Source organism: Colletotrichum acutatum (assembly GCF_030867785.1).
Source record: "Colletotrichum acutatum strain CBS 112980 chromosome Unknown BDZ83scaffold_73, whole genome shotgun sequence".
NCBI lineage: Eukaryota > Fungi > Ascomycota > Sordariomycetes > Glomerellales > Glomerellaceae > Colletotrichum > Colletotrichum acutatum.
Window position 1 is genome coordinate 192,052 of NW_026849067.1, and position 17,825 is coordinate 209,876.

Below are 17,825 nucleotides of genomic sequence, written 5' to 3' on the forward strand. Positions count from 1 at the left end.
AAACACTGTTGCGAGTGCTTGCTTTTGCTTTTGCGCTTTCCCGGGGCGTTGCAGCGGCCTGGGTCGGCGACGATGTGAGGTGGTGAGGGGGTGAGTCAAGGGACGGTGGATGTTTTGCGGGGAATAAGTATTTCTTGAACGGTGATAGAGAATGTGAGATACTATGCTAGGTGGGTATCGAGCAAACTAATCATACAACAAAGAACATAAGGAGGACTGGCAGGGAAGCTCCCATACACTCCTTCGCAGAGCCGACCGGTCCTATCAGCGACGACTCGCTGAACTCCATTCCCTATTCCATTGCTCCATCTGTCCGGCTACACGATTGGGCCTGGTTGACGACTGGCCCGTGACCCAGAATCTCTCCATCGGGTCGGATGAGCATGAGTAGCTTGTGGTAGTATATGGTGCTTGGTTGGCAGATGTATCGCGTCTCTGCCCGCCGGTGTTTGCAGACGTGGAATATTGAGAGTAGCTGGCAGGCATTAGGATCGGTCTTACAAGGTGCAAGGGGGAGGGGGGGAGAGATTAGCCGTCGTACCTCGGAGCGGGACGCTGATAGTAGCTAGATCCTGACATATTGCGTTGTGGAGGGGCGGGTATGATGAGAGTGGTGACAAATGTGCAAGATAGGTAGATGTTGGTTGTTAGGATCGTGAAGATGATGTTGGTTTGGCCTGGCCTTGAGAACCACACGGCAACCCAACAGATGGCCTTATTATATATATGAAAGGATGTAAGTGAGAGGTCGTTCAGCTTGCACTTGGGAATAGGCAGCTGTACCGCCCGCTGCAAGTACAAACCACGAGAAAGTGGACAAAACACATCATAGTAAATCCTTTTCGAAACAATGCAAGTTGGCATTGTGAAGAAACTAGACCCAGGGGCACCGAGTATCATGGTGGAATTAGGATTGAAAGGGAATGGTTAGGAATTACAATCGGAAATAATGGAGCGGCCATACACTAGAGCATGGCTGTGATGCTATGGAGAATACTGAATATGAGCGACAGGGAAGTGGCCTAGCTCCGCAGTCACTTGACGGTAGAGACTGTCATGGGAACGTTGGATTAGGAACGTAAACATTGAAGCATTGGCTGGTAATGAGCGACGACCTCCCTTCCCGACCTAAAGAATGACTAGACTGCCGGCAATAATGCTTGACAGCAATGTTGAAGGGTAGAAATCGGGATAGCGAAAATGCATCTGGAAAAAGACGGAAGATTGGGGACAAGGGGAGGGTTGATCCTGGTTGGTACTGGCCAGAACAGTCGCGCATGGAGGGAGCTTGGGTAACTTTTTCGAAGCTTCCATTGCATCGCCAAGTAGTTTTGCCACTCGCGTGGATCTGGGATAGTTTCCGGGAGATAGACGTGCAGGGATGAGACATCAGACAGACGCCCGCTTCTTTCAGAGGAAGGGCAGGTTGTCATTACTTAGTGTGGTAGATATGCAGGCGGGCTGACTGGAGAGGGCAGATGTTGGCGGGTGGGACCAGGGTTAGTTGCATGGCTGTCAACTCGGAAACGAAAGACTTTGATGGGGGAAGTGTACGAATAGAGCAACTACTGGCGGCCGGGATTGGGTGTGTGGGAGATCTAGACTAAGACACGGGCCAGAGGCCCAGCGCGGGATGGATGCGAGTAAAGAGTGTCCGCGCTATGTTCTCGTGTTCGTAGAACATTCGGGGAAGAATGAGGAGGCATGGGGGCACCCAGGCTGGTCTGGGCTGGAAGAGCTTTACGTGGGTAGGTATCGCAAGAGCCTGGTCAAGGGCCAGAGTTGAACGGAGAGGCGCGGTGAGCGGGATCTAAGCTTCACTTGACCTTGACGAATAGCTTGGCAAGCGTGGATGGTGATTTGCAGGAGGACCGCCAGGCGATCGCCGCCATCAAAACCCAAACTTCTTCGCCTCGCCGTTTGGGGGCGGGGCATATTGACACTGTGGGAAATGAGATCTAAGCAATGCCATGCGTGCTGGAGATGAAAGTCAGTGACGTAGAAAGAGAGGATAAGTAGAACATACGAGACAGAGAGGGGGGAGGCATCCAGAGCTATCAATGGCGCAGACTTACAATATTCAACTTGGCTCCGTGGCTCAGTTGCAATTCGTGTCAAGATCAAGATCACTCGAAACAGGTCACACCGCAGAGAAGAGTTTTGGGCTCGTCGAGGCCGCCGATGAGTTGTCCATCTGCAGCGAGTGTTGGTGCTGAGTTACATTACACATTACAATAGGCGTTCAATCTGATGCACCACCACCACACCCGCACCCACACCCACCTCATTGACACCAAGCAAGGTATGGATGTGGCTGGGCTCGCGGGCGGTGCTTCACGGAAGGATGGAGCACAACCGAGAGGCGTAGCACATTGAGAAGCATTTGGGCCGAGAATTGGCTACATACCCTTACGGAGTACGGATAGCCAAGCGGTGAATGAAGCATTGCTGTGTTGTCACAGCTCATGGCAAATTGCTCTGTGTTTTATGTAGAAGAGAATTACAACTACTCTCATTATTGTCTTTCCAATGCTTCACAAGCCATAGGCTTGAGCGAGGTGCTTAGTGTTCCAGAGACCGCAATTTGATCGCAGTTAGGTGCAATAAGGGTAATGCAAACACTATTGCCGACCTCTTGAGGCCGCGTAGAGAAAGGCTTGCGACCAATTGTCGATTCAATTACTGGCCGCTCATTTACAAGCAAGCTGGGTTGAAGCTCAAGTAGGGGATCTCCCTGTCTCACAACATTAATTCACCCCAGTCGGAAAACAGATTCGATCAAACTACGGTCCGTATCCGTAGGAGCCCAGAGAAGTGTCTGGGTAATAGCAGTCGCATCTCATTCTTCGCACGTCATTTTCCTGAGCTGCTGGCCTGCGGCAGCGCGAGGGCTACACCAACTTGGCTCAGCCACACATCCAGTCCCTCCCCCTCGACTCTGCCTGACAGGGCATTTTCTCATCCCCCCACTCAGTCACTCACTCATTCGCTCACATACTCGGTCGCTCACAATGTTTGCTGCTGCGGTTCACGGTAGCAACTCGAATCCACTGCGGCCCGTCCGAGTCCCTCTTCCCTACCGATACGCCATCCGTCATCGTGCGGTCCGGTCACCTAGTTTGGGGTGAAGCCATCTCCATCCCATTGCGCGCGATTCTTCTCCCCCCGATGAACAAGAGAGAAGATAGTCGCGGATAGCGGCTTCTGGCGCTATCGTAACCGCTGACACCGAGAATGGATGACGGGGGATCGTTGCCAGTGGGCGCTTACTGTTACTGGGATTCGCTCCCAAAGTGCTTCTAGCCGAGCAACTCAAAGCCCCAGTAATTCCGTTGCCTAAATCCAACACTTTATTGAGGGAACTTTCTGCGAGCTGGTTGAAGCTGTCTCACAAACCACCCTTTGCCCGTCAAGAACTGGCACAAAAGATCAACTTCCTTACTATCCGGAAAGGACATGGATATTGAGAATCCTCCTCATCCGTCACAACAAACTCGACCTCATGCTGCCCAGTCTCATGAAGCCCGGATGCCCCTCCCCGTGGCCCCCTAGGCTCACAGCTGAGCCTCTGTCCCCTGCAACCCAGCCGACTGGCGCACCACCATCATTCTTCTACTTCATAGCCATTGGCTCCGCCAGACCACCTTCGAGACCTCCTCCAGGCTGCCAGTTTGCTGTGCTACCAAACCCCGGCTGTTGAGGGCCCAGTCTTATCACGTTCCCACGCTTAGATCGTTCGCGTTAGCTGCTTGCTGACCCTTGCTCCGTGCCGGCTCCCGTCTATTCTCTGGGGCCGCCCATTCCCCTCCCTCCCTCCCTCTCGCATCAGCGCGGCGGCGCCATGGCGAAAGGCACCATCTTTCAGCCCATTGATAGCCTGGTCGTCCCCCTCACTTCATGGCCAAAAGTACAACTCCATCCTCCCCGTTGTCCATCATGTCTCTCGCTTCAACCTGAGTCTTTTGCCTCAATTTCTCGTCAGACACTTGGTCTATAGCTGAACTCACCATCAATAGGGTCAAATTTCCTTCCCCGCCTCACTTACACGCTCTACGACGCTCTTCTTGACAAGGCTGTGGCAGCCAGCCTCCGACTCGAGCTCCATGTCAGCTTCACCTTCAAGTTCGCACGCGACCCAGACCGGTCGCCCTTCACTTTGGAATGATTCGGCCGAGCGCAGATTAGCTAGGCTCTATCTCTACACAATCTTACCTCTCACCAAAATTGTCGAAGTCGTTCACAAGGCGACTCCGGGAAACCGAGATTGCCCAGGGTAAGCTTAGAGATTGGTTTGCGCCGGCGCAAATGCGATTGCTAATACCACCACTTGCTTACTAGAAAGGATTCAGCCAACAAGAAACTGAACTCAATTCTCGACAAAGAGCCGCGATGGCTTCACCCACGAACCCGGACGGACATGGACCGGCGCATAAGCGCCCTCGATAACTCCCCAACTCGCCAGAACACGCCCGAGAACGCATTTTCGCCAAACTACTCTCGCTCAATTTCTTCCGGCGCCCGATCGCATCTGAGCGTACACCCCGATTTCAAATACGAAGGTGGCAACAGCCCAACAGTCAACGATTTTCAACCCTTTCACCACTCGCGCTCATCTTCCGCTGGATGGGGTCCGCCGGCCCCCGGGCCGCTTCCGACATTGGTGACCACCGATATTGCGTCCGTGCCGCCGCCCGAAGCCGGAATCCACCGGCAGACAACGACACAAACCCTGCAGGATGTACTTTCACAGTATTCAACTGGATTCCGTCACCAAGTCAGCAGGCTGTTGAAGCGCTACACGATGCCGAGCAACACGATGATGAACCAATCACCAACGGACAACGACCGACCTGGCACTGCCAACTCTAACCCAGCATCGTGGATATTCGAGTATAATGCGCCACAGAGAAACTCTGAATCACAAGCTGCACCCTTGCCCGGCGACTATCTCAATCTACCGTACCACCTCCTCAAACAAGGCTTTTGCTCTGAAGGGCTTGCGGAACATGATTCGCGATCTTGCTTCTGCCACGTACGAGACGAACTCCCGAATGACTCTTGGGTCATCGGCTCAGGTCCAACTCCGTTTGCCCAACACATCCTGCAGTGTGGAGAGCCTCCGAATCAGGATTGGAACACTCGAGACCCCTTCGGCCACAGTATCCTGCATCTTCTTGCAGCCGGGAACGCTCACCACGCCCTCCTATTCAAGGCAATCGAGTCGTCCCCCAATCCCTCAGTCAAGAATAGCGCCGGCCAGACATTCCTACATCTGCTCAACGACAGCTGGTTTACACAACACGCCGATTCTCTCTTCCAACTTATTACTCGTCTGAAGCGATCCGATTTCGACCTGTATGCTCGCGATGTCTACGGGCGCAACTTTTGTCACATCATCCACGCAAAAAAGCCGAGCGTTTTGAGCCAGGAGATTAAAAACGCCCTTTTGAACCAGTTTAACCCCATGGCGTATTGCTGCCGCGACGCATTTGGCAACATTCCCGAATCTGCCCCCATCGCACTGCCAATCCGGAGAGCCTATACTGCCGCTGTCGGGCAAGAGATGTCCTCAACCTGGGATTCACATACGTTGCGCAGGGGCCCATCCCCCATTGAGGAACAAGCACAACTTCTGAAGCTTGTCAACGAAGCACACACCAACACCCGAGTACAAGATACACAAGGACGTAACGGTCTGCACTGTCTTGCTGATGCTATTCTGAGTCAGGAGTCATTATTCGCCAGGTTCCCCCAGCATCTTGTGCAGGCAGCTCCCGCAGAGCATTCCGGCGGCAGCAGCCGCAAGCGCAAACATAACAAACCTAGCAAAACACTTACAGACTCCTCAAAGGAGAGACTCACTGCCAGGGAAAAGGTCGTGAGAGACCTCATTGACCTCGGCGTTGACGCAAACCACTACGACAAGTACGGCAACACCGTGCTGATGGCTTTCGTGGCCCAGCTGCCCGAAGACGACGACTACAAGAAGCCCGTCAACATCTTAGAGGCTCTCATCGATGCGGGTGCCGACGTCAATGCCCGCAACATGAACGGCGAGACCGCGCTACATGTCGCAGTCCGCAGAGGCAAGAAGCTTGCCATGCGTACACTTCAACAACACAACGCAAACGTACAAGCCCGGGACGTAGAAGGCCGAAGCGTGCTTGATGTCGCCGACCGAATGGTGACGTCGTATAAGCAGAACCCTCACTTCTCACACTACGAGGCTTGCCATGCTTGGCTTTCGGGGCAAGCCAAGGCAGTTCAATACCCAACAATACACCAAGAATGGGAATTGCGAGACTCTTGAGAGTTTCGGGGAGAGGGTGAATGGTTGGTGAGTGGAAAGATGGGGATACACAAAAGTTTGATGGGTGCTGCTCCGAAGTTTTCTCCTGTTTGCGTAGAAGTTTGTGGTGTCTGGCGTTGCTGTTGCCTTGAATGATAGAGAAACGAGTAAGGGGCGATACATGGGAGTGTAAGATGGTAACGACAGAACATCATTAGATACCCGAGTCCATAGTTGTATTGAGCGTCAAGGCTCACTTGAATCCATCACATTTCACAACCGAACAACGCCTAGTCCGTGTGAAATTATAAAAGTGTTTGTAAACGTCTTCTTCATTGGTAAGAAGTAAAGTTATGTTCATGGCTGAAGCCAAGGAATACATATGTACGGGAAGAATAGATACAGGAAATCGCCTGAAGTTATGGCCGCAATTCAATAGACTCTGCTTGGTGGGGCTCATGCGAGCAATCTCTCGCCAGTCTCGAGGGAAAGCTATGCTCATGCAAGCGTCTAGGAATTGGTGCTCGTGGTCTTGCCAACACCAGCGTTGGCCTTGACCTTGGCGGGAACGTCGGCAACGCCAATGTGGCCGATGAGCGAAGACTTGAAGCCACCCAGCTTGGTGAGGGCAGTCGTGCTGGTAAGGCTACTGACAACACCAGAGTCGCGAGCACGGTTCCACTCGCAGATGTAACCTAAGTAAGAGGTGCAGCGAGAGGCTTCGTCGACAGTGTTCACGATGTAGATGTTGCCTCCGTTGGTCAAGCTGGCAGGAGTGATGGGAGTGGTGACGGCATCAAAGTAGTTGCCCTCAAGAAGGACCCAGGTGTTGCCGTCAATGTCAAAGGCGTGACCGCCGACGTTTTGGAAGTAGTTGTTGACGCCGTGGAACAGGTTCTCGCTGCCGGCGGTGTTCGTCGTTCCCATGTGAGGGGAGCGGCCAGAGACGTCATGCAGCCAGTTACCAGAAAAGGTGTAGTAGTCCTTGGCGCCGATGAGGAGGGCGGTCCAGTAGTGCTTGCCGTTGCAGCCGGCAGACCACTCCGTCTTGCCGTCGAACTCGGTGTTGGAGATAGTTACCTTGCCGGCGGCTCCCCAACCAGAGACGATGAACTGGCGACCGATGAGGGAGATCTTGACGTGGTCGATCCATACCTTATCGGCACCATCAAGAGTGATGGCATCGCCTCCCCAGACATACTGAGGGTTGAGATTCTACAGCCAGTTAGCTACACCAGAAATCAACATCGCGGCGAAATATAAACATACTGTAATGTGGACGTTTTGGATGATCTGTAGGTTCCTCGATTAGTATCTTCCCTCTTAAAATAAGGTGATGCTGGTAACAGAACAAGGAAGACTTACGACATTGCTCTTCCCACCACGGACACGGAATCCCTTACCAATAATGACACCCTTGGTTCCAACGCCAACAAGACTCTTGTTGCTGTTGATATCAATGGGGGTTTTCGCAGCGTTGTCGTACGTGCAGTCAACCCAGGTGCCACTAGCAGCATCGCAGGTATCCTGGATCCAGGCCTGGCCCTTGGAAGTGCCACCGGGACACTTGGTCGTGCGGTTATCACTACAGCACTTGCCACTGGTCGTGCCCTCAGTGTTGCGAAAGTCCCAAGTGCGATCAATCATGATGGTTCGGGCTGTGCTGTCGGTAAGCCACTCCTTAAGTCTACCGAGTTTTAGTCTCTGGACCCTGTAATTCCTCGTCTATGGTGAAGATCAACTCACTGAGAAATGCTAGAAGGAATCTGGGGAGCAGCTGAGCCACCACCAGTGGTGCCAGCTGCGAAGCCAAAGGCTTTGCCCTGCACCTGTGCAGTGGCCGTGCTCGCAAGAGCGGCGACGAGAGAGAGAAGACAGGCCTTCATCGTGCAAGGCTAAGAGAGGAAGCGAGTGTAGTTGAAGTAAGAAGTGTAGTACGAAAGAATATGAAGGTCGAGGAGGAGCTCGGTTCGAACCAAGGCTCTGGTATCGGGGATCGTACAAGGTTAAGAACAAGTCTAAACTCCTAGCCGTATGATCCTACAACAAGGCCAAGACGCAGTGACAGCGGGGCGACACGAGGAGGCCTCGACTTATTCTCATACTAATAACATCCCCATATTGCATGTCTCTCGCTCGGCTGCAACGGTTTGCACCAAACGGCGCTATAGGGCTGGGCCGGCACCTCAGAGGCGGCGAAGTTTCCATAAATCCATTTCCACTTAACGGCAAAGGGAATAGAACACGTAAACATTCTCCATACGTACACAATCGCCGCTGTCATTCTGACCGATGTAGCAGTCCCTAAATCTCAGAATTCTCCGTGTGATGGGAAAATCCTCGTCCTGACCATACCGACGCGGAGGTGGCTGCTGCTCCGCGCCGAGAAAGTCACCACTTGGCAAGTTCGTGGTCATTCGGGCCCGGCAGACATTTCCTGATACGGGAGCTGATAGCTGGGGCGCGTGCTGGAAGGGGAATTGTCGAGTGGAACAGGTCTGGCAATGTCATCAAGATGCTACAATGACAGGGGTCCTCCCCTCCGCTTTTCAACCAAATTCCGGAAGTGACAAGGGTTTAGGTAGATGAAAGGGCCACGACCAGGAGGTTAGTGAAAGTCGCCGATGCAAGTGGGTGGACGAACAAGTCTAAAACTCGGACTCTTCCTCCCGTCCCATACCGTGTTAGGCAAACATATCGCCCTAAGACACGTTCTGCGAATGAAAGTCAAGACTGGTGGACCTTTCCACCGACTTGTCGGAATTTCGTACGAGGGTCTCGTAGACTGGAGATCTGGTGGACCGCATTGGCTCGCTCTCGGATTACCTCCAGCACAGCATCCCGCGATGTAAGGTCGTGGTATGGAATCCCAGTTTGCGAAAAGCTGGTGTGAGTTGCCTGCATCATTCACTTGAAATGTGGAATCATTAACTGCGGAAAGCAAGGATAATTATCCGTATTCACAGTCAAGGGTGACTCGGTCTACTACTAAATAAGGCAGGCTACTCCGTCGAACGTAACCGTTGACATGAAGCAATCTTCGCTCAGACGCGGCTTCGCGCGGTATTGCCATCGCTTTCCCTCCCAATATATTCATAAACTCCTCGTTCACGAGAAGGATTTTCTAGGCTCTGTGACGCTTGAATCTAAACCTGCGTTGCTTGGCCGCACATGGAAGACGCAACGATACTGCGGCATCAATGAGAAGAGGAAGAGAGCACTGGAAACTGCCAAACTGAAAGCTGTGTTCAACTTTACGAATGGTCATCTAAGCCGAGGTTGATGAGATATACACGCAGTCCACCCCGAGAGTACTACCTCAAGGCCCCTGGAATGATAGGGTGAAAGGCCTACAGGATACCTGTTCTCATACCGACAATGGACGTTAGTAAGCATAGAGCTTCACGTTCTCATCCTCACTCTCCCTGAGCTTCTTGTTGATGCTCATCAACCAGAACCTCATCGCCCACGCACATATGATACTTGCAACGGCAAAACCAATCATGCATGAGAAGCCGATCATGTATCTGGGTCCATCCGAGGTGGGCCAAAGGTAGGCACAGTAGATATAAGCCAAGTTGGCCGTGACGTTGACCAAGGAGTATGCAACGGCTTTCTTCTCTGGCGACTGTGACAAGGTATCGCTTACCCATCCTAAGATAGGAGATCCTACGGAGTAAGCACCAGTCGCGTACAAGAAAGTTGCTGCATATCTGACGGCATTATTGGTGGTCCCAATCGTCATGGCGAATCCGACCACAGCAAGAGATAGTCCAGCTGTGATGTGCCAGGTTCTTTCGTTGAATCGCCCGCTTGACCAGGCAAATGGAATGCCAAGAAAGCCGGAAACGAAGTAGGGGGGAGCGGTTAGGAGAAGAGCCGTAGTCGACTTGAAGCCCCTAACCAAGAATTAGCGTTTTGTCACCTTCAAGTACTCGTTACTTTTCGGGTAGGGGTCCGTTATTTGGTAACTTACATGGTACGAACAAGGGTCGGAAAGTACGCGTTGAAGCTGACCGCAGAAATATGGAAATTCTGACAGGCGCAGAACAACCAAGTTTTGGGGTCTTTCAGAGCCTGCTTGAGACCATCCATGGTAGAGCCACGCTCTTGTCTGCCGACTGTATCCCGACGAATGCGTTCAACAGCAAGTTGTCTCTCATCCTCAGTAAGCCATCGGGTAACAGAAGGATCGTCAGGAAGAAGGAAGAACCCGAAGACGGCAATAAATGCGGTGACCGAGCCTTCAATGATGAAGAGCCTAACCCTGTTAGATCATGGTCCATGACAGATGAGTCGGAATATGCAGCTCTTACCATTTCCAGCCGGCAATCCCCTTGACCTGATCTAGGGTAGTGAAAGTCGCAGCAGCAATCAGACCTGAGCAGCCAGTACTGACTATTTGACCAGTATAAAGTATGGAGATTCTCGTTGCGAGCTCTTTCCTGGTGTAGAAAATTGATAGCAGATACAGGGCACCTGGATAGAAGGGCTAGAAAGGCGAACCCAGGTTAGCCTGCGCTCCACCTTTGACTTGCTTTGTGCGACTCACTGCTTCCACAAATCCAAGGAAGAACCGGCATGCCACCAATCCACTGTGGTTCTTGACTCCCGCTGTGGCAGCAGAGATGGCAGCCCAGCCAATCATACAAGTTGACATATAGATTGATGGGCTCGTGCGAGTAAGGAACATATTCGAGGGTACTAGACGTGGTCAGACTCAGCGCATCTCGAGATTCTCCAAAATATTGACTGACCTTGCATCAGAAGGTACCCAACGAAAAGAATAGAGATGGCAGTGTTGTATTCGACTCCTTTCAGTCCCAAGTCCTCCTCCAGCGTGTTCAGTCGAGCTTGCGGAAGAGCATTACGATCGAGCTAAGTTCGAGGTTAGGTCCGACTTTCGAGTGGGGACATGCAACTGAGGTAGGTTTCAACGCACGTAATTCATGAAATACATTGCCCAAAGAATCGGCTACGAGAAGATACTACATTAGCATCATGCTCACGAAAGGGGCCAGTCAAGATCCCAGGAGCTTACCATGATCCTGCGATCTAGCTTCCGAACGAGGGCAATTTCAGCCGGGTCAGTCTTCTCATGGGCGCCGGAGTAATCGCCACAAACAACGGCCTCGCCCTTGACCGACTTTTCATCATGTTCAATCTCGAGAGGACCGCCTTTCTTGGAGTCGGCATCGTGTGTAGCTGCCATATTCGGCAGAGGCGAGAGACGAAGTCAGAAGGCAATCTTAGAGAGAGAGAAAGAGAGAATGAGGTCGTAGACAAGAGATCCTATGCTCCTTCGGTCTTTGTGTCGATGAGAAAACATACAAGACATCGTCTGATTTATACATAACAGCAATCTATCATCTGGCCATCCCCGGCTTTGCGGGGCTGGCTCGACTCAACCCCAGAAAATACACGTTCCCCGCAAGCGCTAATCCCATGTTTAACTCATGACCCGAAGTTCAGGATACGGAGAAAAGGGCCAAGACCCGGCGAACCGGCGCATGGTCTGTGCTATTCCGATATGCCGTTACGCCGTTACGCCGCTCAACACGGCCTTACTCCGTTCTTATCCCGCGATTTGGTCTCCCGCTACTGCATTATCCCGTGCCCCACCGCGGGGTCCTCGGTGTAACACCGGACGTTGGCCGGAAGGATGTCCATCCAGATCAAGGAATAAAACAGACCGAGGAGAACGCGACGACGCATTTGGAAAGCTTGTCTTGGGACGAATCTTGCTTTTTACTCTTTCTCGTCTGAACTGCTGCTTCTACGCGCATTCCATTCGCCATGTCTGCCGCCACAGTCTTCGATTCGACGCTCTTTGGCAACATTTTCGGCACCGAGGAGGCTCGCCAAGCCTTCTCTGAAAGATCTTATGTTGCCAATCTCATCAAGGCCGAGTGCGCTCTGGCCGAGGCGGAAGAAGCTGAAGGCATTGTGCCGGGTGGCACTGCTGCCGTATTGAGGGAGCATTGCAATGTCTCCAAAATCGACTGGCAGCTTCTTGCAGCCCGCACAGAGATCGTGGGATACCCGGTACTGCCTTTGGTAGAACAGATGTCGAAATGGGTTCCCGAAGAGACTTGTAAGTCTTGACTGCCAATTCGACACATGGTATTTCAACTTGCTAAAGCTCGAACCTCAAGCTGGTTACATTCACTGGGGTGCCACAACGCAGGACATCATGGACCTAGCGTCGGTACTCCAAATGAAAACTGGTCTTGAAATCGTCGAGCGCCTTCTGCGCAAAGTCACCTCCACCTTAGAGACAATGTCCGCCGCCTACAGAGACGTACCCATGGCCGGCAGAACGCATCTGCAACATGCCCTCCCAATCACTTTCGGATACAAATGCGCAGTTTGGCTGGCTGGCTTCCGTAGACACGTGAAGCGTTTGGAACAGATCAAGGAAAGCTGTTTGCTGGTTCAATTTGGCGGTGCTGCTGGTACCCTTGCTTCTCTAGGCACAAGCGACAGTGGCATTCGCGTGCGCAAGCGACTCGCAACTATTCTTGGGTTGCAAGACCCCATCATCACTTGGCATGTGGCGCGCGATACTGTCGCTGAGATCATCAACTACCTTGCCCTGGTGGGCGGTAGTCTGGGCAAGATTGCCCTCGACTTGATCATCATGTCATCAAACGAGCTGAATGAGGTGATTCTACACCTACTAGTTGAGCTCTTGGAACAGATTCATAATACTGACGCGCACTTCACAGGTTGCCGAGCCTTACGTTCCTCATCGTGGCGCCTCCTCGACCATGCCTCAAAAGCGCAACCCCATTTCCAGCGAGGTGATACTCGCGCAATCGAAGATTGTGCGCTCACAAGCCGGCCTTGTCCTCGACGGTATGGTCTCTGACTTCGAACGAGCGTCCGGACCATGGCATCTGGAGTGGGCTGCTATACCGACAGCCTTTATTTCGATTGTTGGGTCTCTCTACCAAGCTGAATTTGCCCTGTCAGGGTTGCAGGTCAACAAAGATGCCATGATGGCTAATCTCAAGTCAACAAGGGGCTTGATCGTAGCAGAGGCTGTCATGATGGACCTAGCAAAGTACACCGGCCGCCAGGAAGCGCACGAGATTGTTTACAAGGCGTGCGTCAAGGCACACGAGAACAGCATGTCACTGCAAGAAGCGTTGGAAGAGTCATCACAGGTGACGTCTCACCTTGCTTCGCCAGACCTCGCAAAATTGTGCGATCCTACAAGGTATCTAGGGTGCTGTCAATTGATGCTGGATGAGCTGTTGGGACAAAGAGGGGCCCATGATAATGGAAACGGGATGGACTTGAACGGCAACAATGGGATTGCGGATACTAATGGAATCACCAACGGCAGCCATTAAGCAGATTAGAGAGACAGATGAAACATTTGATTTATATGTCTTGTTGAGGCCTCGAGAGTCAGGTTGAAACGTCTCTTACTCTGCATTGCATTCCCAAAAAGCCTTCAGCTTCTCTTCTTGCCTCAATAATGACCAGCCCATGTGCGCTTCTGACTTTGCGAGAATTTCGAGCAATTTCTCTTGTTCCGCAGGCTCGTGGAACAAATGACCGCCTATGTAGATGGCAAATTGTCAGCAACCAGGTATTGCACTGCATTAATGTGAGAGCCGAACTTACACATAGCAACCGTCATTCCCGCGGCTATGGTTGCTGGCTGCCACTCGCCTGCCGAGTGTGCAATACCACAAATTTGGCGGGTCAAGCGCCGAATCTCTTCTTCAACAGCTTTCGAAGCCATAGCCTTGTCGAGACCAAGTACAGGCATACGAGGGTCGTGAGTCAGCAACATTATCTGGCAGATAATGGCATGCTGATGACCAGCAACTAGACAAGGAAAGGTAAGTGATCACTACTTTATCTTAAGCGCATATACTCATGCTAGCCACGAGAGCAATGAGAAGTACTGGGACTCACTATGAAAATCATTGGCAAAAATGATCTCAGGAAATGCCTCGCGATCAGAGCCCGTTTGCCACAGAGGATTGAAAGATGCCGGCCTCTTCTCCATCCACTGATGTAGATAGGCACGCAGATTCTCCCAAGACCCGATGGACCGCGCGTCTGGGCCGTATGCAAATATCAAAACGTCCTCAGTGAAAGTGATGATGCGCCACGCCCAATCGAAGTCGGACGTGGGCTCAAGAGTTCTGGTGATGCCGCATCTCTCTGCAAGACGGGGAGGAGGGGTACGTGCTACAAAAGAAATAAAGATTTCCTGACGGATAGCAACTAGCAGACACGCACGACATAGGCTATAGTTTGGGTCATCCGGAGACCCCGGTAGAGTGAAAATATTGGTGTCTAAAATGTGCCCATACGGCCGGTCATCGACAGACGGGACTGGCTCGATTCGGTCAACAATCGAGATCATGTGAAGGCGAATAAGTAGAACGCACCTGTCATTTCCTCATAGAGTCGCAGGATCATAGTGATGGCGCATAGGACTCCAGTCGTAAAGCCTCGTGCTGACCCTGGGTGTGCCAGAGCCGGGATATATGACTGTAGGCATCTTGCTTGATAGTCGTCGGCTTCTCCAGGAACCCATTTCTCGGGCTGTGTCTGACTCAAATGCTTGCATGAGATTGCCAAAAGGGCGTTGAGAAGGACAAAGTGGGTCGAAGCCGTTTGCACGATGATCGTTCTAAAGTGACGATCTTTATCGCAATAGTCAAACTAGACGAGGATCAGTCTATCAGATCAAAAGCGTTGCGCTCTTACCAAAGGTCAATTGACATTATGTACCCAAAAAGAAAGATGATTAATAAAATGCTGAAGCAGGAAGACTTCTCGCTTGTCTCTCAAAGGCCATAGAGGATTGTATGGAGACTCTTCAACATCGCAAGGGTAAAGTGACTCAGAAGTATCTCGCTCAGGTGGTTCTGGTATTTGGATTGCTTCTCCCACCTGGAGTGGCTCAGCGAATGTAGCGATCAACAGATTGGCAACACTTGGGATGTTTGGGGGCTTTTCAACAGCACTTGTTTCTTGCGGCGATTCTTCTCGTTCCAGAGCGGTGCTGTCCGCTGAGAATACGACTGCACGAGTTTTAGTTACCTGAAGAAACTGTACGTTGTCCAGAAGACAGTATCGTGATAGGTGATAATCTCACGGGTAGACGGCGTTGATAGCCAGACTTGATGAGCTGGGAAAGGAACAGCTCGGCTATCCTCTGGTGACTCCTGAAAGCCATCTATAGACGGGTTGTGATGATGGCGAAATGTTATCCGGGTAGTTGCTTTGTAAGTACACGATTTAGCAGCCTTTGCGCAAGGGGAGCATGTCGGACTTGGTGTTGTTGTTGTTGTTGTTGTTGTATTTAACGCCGTGGCGGCCGGGCTAGAGCCCTTACCGCAGACCTCCCGAAGGGTATATGGCGTGGAGGGCCGTGAGCCAAGGCTACCTACTCTACAGTACGTCGTCTCTTTACATCGTCCTCCAAATCATGCCTTGTGGCCACTACGCGTTCTGTCTGTCCCCGGTTCCCGCTGGTGCCCCAGTTTCATTCTTTCCCAAATCGTCCCTTGGAATCGGGAGGTTCTTTGTAGTCCGCACTCACATCTACCTAGGTGTGGATGCTGCTACCGCAGACAGATCTTCTGGAAGAAGTCCGTCACGCGGAGAAAGGCCTCGAAGCCTCGTGGGTCGGTGATTAATCTCTTGAAGTAGGCCTCGAGAGATCCCATAGGACCTATGGGCTCGGGCATACTGCGAGAGTGGAGGGTCGGCCACCGTTGCCTCCTCGCCAGCGTTAGTCGACAGTAGACCAGGTGGTCCACGTCTTTCGCCTCTCCACAAGAGCACATCATTAGAGCGTCGTCGTGGTTGAAACGTCGGTGATATTGCTCGAAGTCCCCGTGACCCGATCGTGCCGCCAGCAGGTGATGTAACGTAGCCCGCGGCAAGGCCAGTTCAGGAGGGCTGGACAGAGCTGCCTCAAGCCCCAAGTCCGCGTACCGCGGCCTTCGCTCTTTATACCACCATCTCCTGTGCTGGCTTTGTAATTTTTCCCTTGCAAGCCGCTTGATGCCCGCTAGTGTTGCCATTTGACCCATCCGCGCCGGCAGTGTCGTTCCTTCTTTGGCCAGCCGGTCCGCGGCCTCGTTTCCTTCGATGCCCTGGTGTCCCGGGGACCAGTGCGTCCGTATATCAAATATCCTGGCCGCTTCTTGGATTTCGAGGAACGCGTCTTGTGACGAGTCCGGCGCCTTGCCGCGGATGCCTTGTATAACGCTGGTGTTGTCGATACATATGTGGATTGGATGACCGCGATTGGTGAGCAGAGCCCTTCTGAGGCCGGTTCGCGCCCCTTCGACCTCGGCGTCGAACACTTCTGCTAGTCCGAGTCGGCCGCACCCTTGCGCTATGCGTTTGGAGTCTCGGTAGATGACGAAGCCGTACCCCACGGCTCCGTTCGTCGCCCTGGAGCCGTCCGAGAAGACGATCATATGGCTTTCCGGTACTGTCTTTAGCCAGCGCTCGAAAGCTTTCGCAGCCTCTTCTTTGCATTGAACTACTATCTGATCCTGTGAGCTTGGCAGGTACTGTGATTGGAGGAACGTTGGTCTTCCGCATCTTGGCAGAAGTTCAGCCGTCCGTTGTAGTCTCGTCTGTTGCTGTCCCTGCTGGGAGAGCCGCGCGACTAGCGGGTGTCGGCGATCAATCCTCTGTAGTCGGACTGCGGCCCGTAAACGGACGCCTTCTAAGGCGACTTTGGCTGACGGTAAGCCGGCGTCTCGGAGGAGGCTACTGGTTGGCGTTGTCCTCCAGACAGGTAGAACGATCCTTGCTGCCGCTGTAATGACGCTGTCGATCTTCTGCACGAGCCCCTTCTGGCCTGTGTTGACGGGTCTTCCTTGGAAAGGCGGACTCGTGTCTGTCTCCGCTTGGCGTCTCGAAGCCGGCTTCGTGATACCTGCGTACCATGTTTCGGCGCCGAAGAGCGCGATCGGCAGTACGTAGGAGACGACGGCTTTTCGCACGGCGGCCGCTGGCAGTCCTCTCTTTGTGTTTGTAAGCTGCCTCAGGTGTTGAGCTGCCTTCTTTGCCGCAGCTACTCTTGTGTCGACGTGGTGCCGGAAGGACAGTCTCTTGTCGAACCAGACACCCAGCCAGCGTACAGGATTTGTCGAGGCCTTGACCACCAAATCCCCCGCCCTGACCTCTGGCAGCTCCGCTGGCTGGCTGTGCTTCCTAGTAAAGTGGATGACCTCGCACTTGCTCGGGTCGAAGGAGACCTTGTTCTCCGAGCCCCATCTGAGAATGCCGGCTGCGCTTCGGTTGAGTATTGCGACGTTGCTCTCCAGGGAGGGGCTGATGGCCAGAGTGGCGATGTCGTCCGCGTACCCGAATCGCGCGTCCGGGTCGTCTTCAAGGATCTCCGCGATGTAGAGCAGAAAGACGATGGGAGATAGTGGCGACCCCTGAGGCAGCCCGCATGACAGAGGAAAGTATTCCGTCGTGCTTTCTTCCAGTCGGACTCTGGCGATGCGGTTGCAGCAGAAGCTGAAGATGAGTCTAA

At 52.7% G+C, this 17,825-nt stretch overlaps 6 protein-coding genes across 6 annotated transcripts; 2 read left to right on the top strand and 4 right to left on the bottom strand.

Annotated features, from left to right (window-relative positions):
* Position 1: 1 nt before the first annotated feature.
* BDZ83DRAFT_412080 (uncharacterized protein) lies at positions 2-1,019 on the bottom strand. The gene is made up of 2 exons (XM_060502918.1): positions 542-1,019; positions 2-475 (listed from the first exon to the last, which is right to left on the bottom strand). Exons 1-2 carry the CDS (start codon positions 898-900, stop codon positions 265-267), a joined length of 570 nt encoding a protein of 189 aa, XP_060362947.1. The 5' UTR covers positions 901-1,019; the 3' UTR covers positions 2-264.
* Positions 1,020-4,103: 3,084 nt separating this feature from the next.
* BDZ83DRAFT_653587 (uncharacterized protein) lies at positions 4,104-6,310 on the top strand (the record flags this gene model as incomplete). The annotated part of the gene is made up of 2 exons (XM_060510631.1): positions 4,104-4,273; positions 4,339-6,310. The coding sequence occupies 2 exons, from the start codon at positions 4,104-4,106 to the stop codon at positions 6,308-6,310; spliced, it is 2,142 nt and encodes a 713-aa protein (XP_060362948.1).
* Positions 6,311-6,799: 489 nt separating this feature from the next.
* BDZ83DRAFT_742436 (pectate lyase) lies at positions 6,800-8,175 on the bottom strand (the record flags this gene model as incomplete). Its single annotated transcript, XM_060513113.1, has 4 exons — positions 6,800-7,504; positions 7,559-7,582; positions 7,655-7,976; positions 8,036-8,175. 4 exons carry the CDS (start codon positions 8,173-8,175, stop codon positions 6,800-6,802), a joined length of 1,191 nt encoding a protein of 396 aa, XP_060362949.1.
* A 1,499-nt stretch (positions 8,176-9,674) lies between these two features.
* Positions 9,675-11,501, bottom strand: BDZ83DRAFT_582041 (major facilitator superfamily domain-containing protein; the record flags this gene model as incomplete). Its single annotated transcript, XM_060505516.1, has 7 exons — positions 9,675-10,188; positions 10,266-10,556; positions 10,606-10,781; positions 10,842-10,993; positions 11,047-11,167; positions 11,232-11,264; positions 11,331-11,501. The coding sequence occupies 7 exons, from the start codon at positions 11,499-11,501 to the stop codon at positions 9,675-9,677; spliced, it is 1,458 nt and encodes a 485-aa protein (XP_060362950.1).
* Positions 11,502-12,085: 584 nt separating this feature from the next.
* On the top strand, positions 12,086-13,647 carry BDZ83DRAFT_721120 (L-Aspartase-like protein; the record flags this gene model as incomplete). The annotated part of the gene is made up of 4 exons (XM_060512347.1): positions 12,086-12,256; positions 12,351-12,383; positions 12,432-12,953; positions 13,018-13,647. 4 exons carry the CDS (start codon positions 12,086-12,088, stop codon positions 13,645-13,647), a joined length of 1,356 nt encoding a protein of 451 aa, XP_060362951.1.
* A 75-nt stretch (positions 13,648-13,722) lies between these two features.
* Positions 13,723-15,187, bottom strand: BDZ83DRAFT_732338 (uncharacterized protein; the record flags this gene model as incomplete). The annotated part of the gene is made up of 5 exons (XM_060512893.1): positions 15,050-15,187; positions 14,704-14,980; positions 14,222-14,500; positions 13,925-14,131; positions 13,723-13,859 (listed from the first exon to the last, which is right to left on the bottom strand). The coding sequence occupies exons 2-5, from the start codon at positions 14,732-14,734 to the stop codon at positions 13,723-13,725; spliced, it is 654 nt and encodes a 217-aa protein (XP_060362952.1). The 5' UTR covers positions 14,735-14,980; positions 15,050-15,187.
* Positions 15,188-17,825: the final 2,638 nt, after the last annotated feature.

Excerpts from the sequence above, each read along its gene's own strand:
- BDZ83DRAFT_412080 (XM_060502918.1), bottom strand. The coding sequence starts at position 900 with ATGATACTCGGTGCCCCTGGGTCTAGTTTCTTCACAATGCCAACTTGC. Across the intron at positions 476-541 it reads TATCAGCGTCCCGCTCCGAG|CTACTCTCAATATTCCACGT; the intron begins GTACGACGGCTA and ends AATGCCTGCCAG.